Source organism: Corylus avellana, chromosome ca6, assembly GCF_901000735.1.
Source record: "Corylus avellana chromosome ca6, CavTom2PMs-1.0".
Classification (NCBI taxonomy): Eukaryota; Viridiplantae; Streptophyta; class Magnoliopsida; order Fagales; family Betulaceae; genus Corylus; species Corylus avellana.
Genome location: NC_081546.1, coordinates 6529328 through 6533323, shown reverse-complemented (window position 1 = coordinate 6533323; position 3996 = coordinate 6529328). Strand labels below are relative to the sequence as shown.

The window sequence follows — 3996 nt, the reverse complement described above, 5'->3', positions numbered from 1 at the left end:
TATGCAGCAGTGATGATAAAGTTCAGTTCTCAGTAATTTTTACATATAATGCCATACATTGTACTTCATCTTGCTATGTGTGTGACTGTTTTTTGTAGCTTTTTTGTATTTAGTGTCCCCCACCCCCCAACAAATGTTGCATTCTATACAATCACATATAATGCCAATAATTTGTTTGAATTTTGGTTCACTATAATATTTATGCTAGCCTTCATTATGATGTACCCTTTTCCTAGGTCTGGAGCTTATCAAAGGGGAAATTATTAAGAAATATCGTATTCCCTTCAGTAATTGATGCAATTGCACTTGACCCTGGAGAACATGTCTTTTATGCTGGCAGCAGGGATGGCAAGATATACATTGCTGCACTTAATGCAGAAAGTACCTCTAACAAGAAATATGGGTTGCATATCATAAATTCATTATCGAATCACAGGTTTGTCTCTTTTATTATAGCCTCACTTTTTGTGAACTTGCAGATTTTTTAAATTGAGTTGGCTTCGCTATTTGGTGAGAAGTTTTCATAATTGCTATAAGTTGTCCCCTGTTTTTATTGTGGGGTGTTCTTTGCTGAATCTTCAAATATATTATTGTTGGATTGTTGAGGATAATTTTATGTTATTGTGTAATGTATTAACTACATGGAAGTTTTAAATTAGTCTGGCATTATTGATTATGCTTTTTGTGGCTCATCTGATAAGCCATAGGTTTAAACGTTGATTCTTTTCATCATTTGAAAATTCAGGATCAGGAGTCTTGTCCGTGTAATTATTTATACCCTTTTTTTCTTTTCTATAAACATTACCATATTAGCATGAGGCATCTGTAATCTTTTGCAGAATGCGCAAAAAGGTCATTCTGACATAAACAGTTTGAATGATATTAGCTTCCCTAACTGAAATCAGGTTGAAGCTGAAATATCAAGGTTACGGATTTGATTGGGCAGTGGGTGCCTTTTAGCCCTTAGGGGTTTGGCTAATTTTGACCTTCAATCCTTCTTGGGCTGCAAGCTTTTGTTAGTCAACCATTTAATAATTTGGTGTTGTTTCACCTTTCTATGGAGTTATGTTCAGATTGAAAACGGATTTCTCGCTGAACCATTTTGCGTGTTTTGATTTGTTTATGGGCCAACAGTGTGGTTACCATGGATTTGGCAAGCTTAACCCACTAGCTTTGTGATTCTATCACCTTTTATGATGAGAAAGTTGTACCAAATATTCCCACCGTTTGCAAATTTTATGAGGAACATTATTCTTGCTGAAATTGGAATTATTAATTATGCATATGGTTGAATCCCTTGATTATGTCCCTTTTAGGCGTAATCTTTGCTTCATTTATAATCATAAATACTGAGAAAATAAATACCAACTGTCCTAATTTATTTATCATCAAATTGGATATTTTCTATTCCATTAATCAAAGTATATTAGTGGAAGATTGTTGCACGTTTTACATAAGACAACAACCTCTCATTAAATTGTGACAGTAAACTGTGTTCTGGTAGTATCAGCTTATACGATCTCTTAATTCACAAATTCATTCTTTGATTTTTGTACAGCAAGGTTGTTACTTGCTTAGCATATTGTGCAAGTGGAAATCTATTAATTTCTGGATCGGAGGATGGTATTATACGAGTTTGGGATGCTAAAACTCACAACATTGTTCGGGTGTTCAAACATGCAAAAGGTTTTTTCCTAAGCTATCTGAATAATTGCTTGCTTAGGGTTTTTGTTCACTACCAAGGAAAAATAAAAATTTATTATTTGCAGATTATAGTTCTTATTTATTTATTCGTTTTTCTTAATCACTCGGGGCTATGTATAGTTTTCTGTTTTTATGTTTGTACCATTCATTCTGTTGCAGATTTTAGCCAGTTAATAAACAATGTGCTCTAAAATGCAGACACTACTTTGTATCCTCAACTAATAGTTTTGGTTGAGGATATAAATTACCAATTATGGCTCATTTTTTATTTTGAGGGTGGCCAAAGGGGTGCTTCGGCCATCCTTCATTTATTTTTTAATTAGTTTTTTTATTTTTATTTATTTATTTTTATTTTATTTAAGGTTTTTTAGGAAGAAAGACACAATGTGGTCATGTGTTACACGTGACAACTTTTCCATCGAATTTAACGATTTTTTCTAATATAGTGGTAGTTTGAGGTACCCAAATACCACTTTTTGAAGTTTGGTGATGCAAGTGAAAAAGTGGTTGTAATTTAAGGGGCCAGAATGTATTTTCCCCTAGTTTCTAAATCTAGATTTGTTTCCTAAGCTGGTTCCAAGTGAAGTTTTCAATGTTATGCAACGTGAAGAGTAAAGTAAAATTCCTTTTCATTGGAGATATTTTGCAGCATTTCCCTATCTAAAGTATGTATTTCAATAAATTTTTTGAGGGTATGGAAGTTTGTATGTAAAATTATGCTTTCAAGTGTGTTCTATATGAATGATATTACATTTGGTGCAAGTTATCAATAAGACAATAACCTCTCTCTGCCTCCACACAATCTTTCTGATTTTGACTCCTGAAATTTGTGGTTATCTCACTCATGTTTTGTTGTTTCCCTTCTATGCTGTACAGGTCCTGTAAACAATATTCTTGTTGTTAGACAAGAAGTCTATTTTAATTCTCGGCCAATTTCACAATCTTCCTCGAGAAGGCACGGGTCATTAGTACCGCCTCCGCTGGATAAATATGAAAATTCAACAGATGAAGATGTCAATGTTAAGACTGTCATTAGTCTCCAGTCTACTTGCAGAAAATCAATGGATGATTCATACTTAAGTTCTCATGTGATCAATAATCAAATCAAAGAACTTCAGGTTTTTTTATTGCTCAGTAACTGTTTTTGATCCACTTGATTGTCATTCATGTGTTTATGGTTGCGTGTGCGTGGTTACCGTTTGTAGTTGCATCTTTAGTATCCTACCATGCAAAATAGTGTGATCTCACATGCACCTGAAACCTGCGTCTGACCTTTCGTTCGGTTTGCCTGCAGCAACAAGGTTCTTCTGCTGCCGCTGAGATGGAGATGGAAAGAGTAAAGCGTGATTGTAGAAGATCTATGCAAATGGTTCAGCAGTGGAAAACAATGTATGAGAATATGCATCAATTCTGTGTAAATGAGCTTTTGGATGGTGATCAAGCAGCAATCTCCAATGGGAATCCCCTGTGAGACATGTTTTTTTATGTTTTTATTTTCCAAAACCGCTCCCGAGTTAATTTGAAAGGTACCACAAATACATGGTTGTTCTGATAAATTTTTCTTTTAGTTTATTTTTTGCAACCTTCTATTCTCATTTTGGAATTATTTATTTATTATTTTTGTTGTGTACAAAAATCATGGGAGATGAACTCAGTTGCAGCATAATGCATTCTCTTACAGGTTTGATCTAGATTTTGAGTGAATTAGAAGACGTCCTGCATATGTTGAATCACTTTACACCATTATCTTATTTTTATTTTTAGAAAGGGAAAAATAAAAAATTAGTCTGTGTGGTTTACCTGATTTACAATTAAGTCCTTGTGGTATCAAAATGAACTTAAAGGTCCTCGAAGTATGCCAAAAAAAATAATTTAGTTCCTACAGTCAAATTTTGTCCACTAATTTAACAAATTTTGTTAGTGCGACACTGACTTAAATATGACAAGTATTACAATTTTATTGGTTCTAACGTTTCATGTTATCATAATCTGTTAAGTCAGTGAATGAAATTTGATCGTAGAGACTAAATTATTTTTTTGGCATACTTTAGGAATCTTTGAGTTCATTTTGATACTACAATGAGTTAATTGCAAATTAAATAAATCACAAGGACTAATTTTGCATTTTTCCCTTTTAGAAATTATGTTAGAATTGTGACAAGTTTTTAAGATCTTTCAATAGATTCTTATCCACACACAAAGAATTATTGTTCACTTAATATGAAACTGCTCTGTAGATCACGAAGCCCATGTCATACTGAGCCCAAAATCTGTGCCCTTGACGAATGGGTA

General features: G+C 33.5%; 1 protein-coding gene across 1 annotated transcript in view; it reads left to right on the top strand.

Annotated features, from left to right (window-relative positions):
- Window positions 1-3358, top strand: part of LOC132184164 (protein ROOT INITIATION DEFECTIVE 3) — a 5089-nt gene extending 1731 nt beyond the window's left edge. Inside the window, exons 5-8 of the mRNA XM_059597679.1 lie at window positions 237-436; window positions 1559-1686; window positions 2581-2822; window positions 2999-3358. Coding sequence (XP_059453662.1) covers window positions 237-436; window positions 1559-1686; window positions 2581-2822; window positions 2999-3175 — 747 coding nt within the window. The 3' untranslated portion in view covers window positions 3176-3358. The remainder of the gene's footprint in view (window positions 1-236; window positions 437-1558; window positions 1687-2580; window positions 2823-2998) is intronic.
- Window positions 3359-3996: the final 638 nt, after the last annotated feature.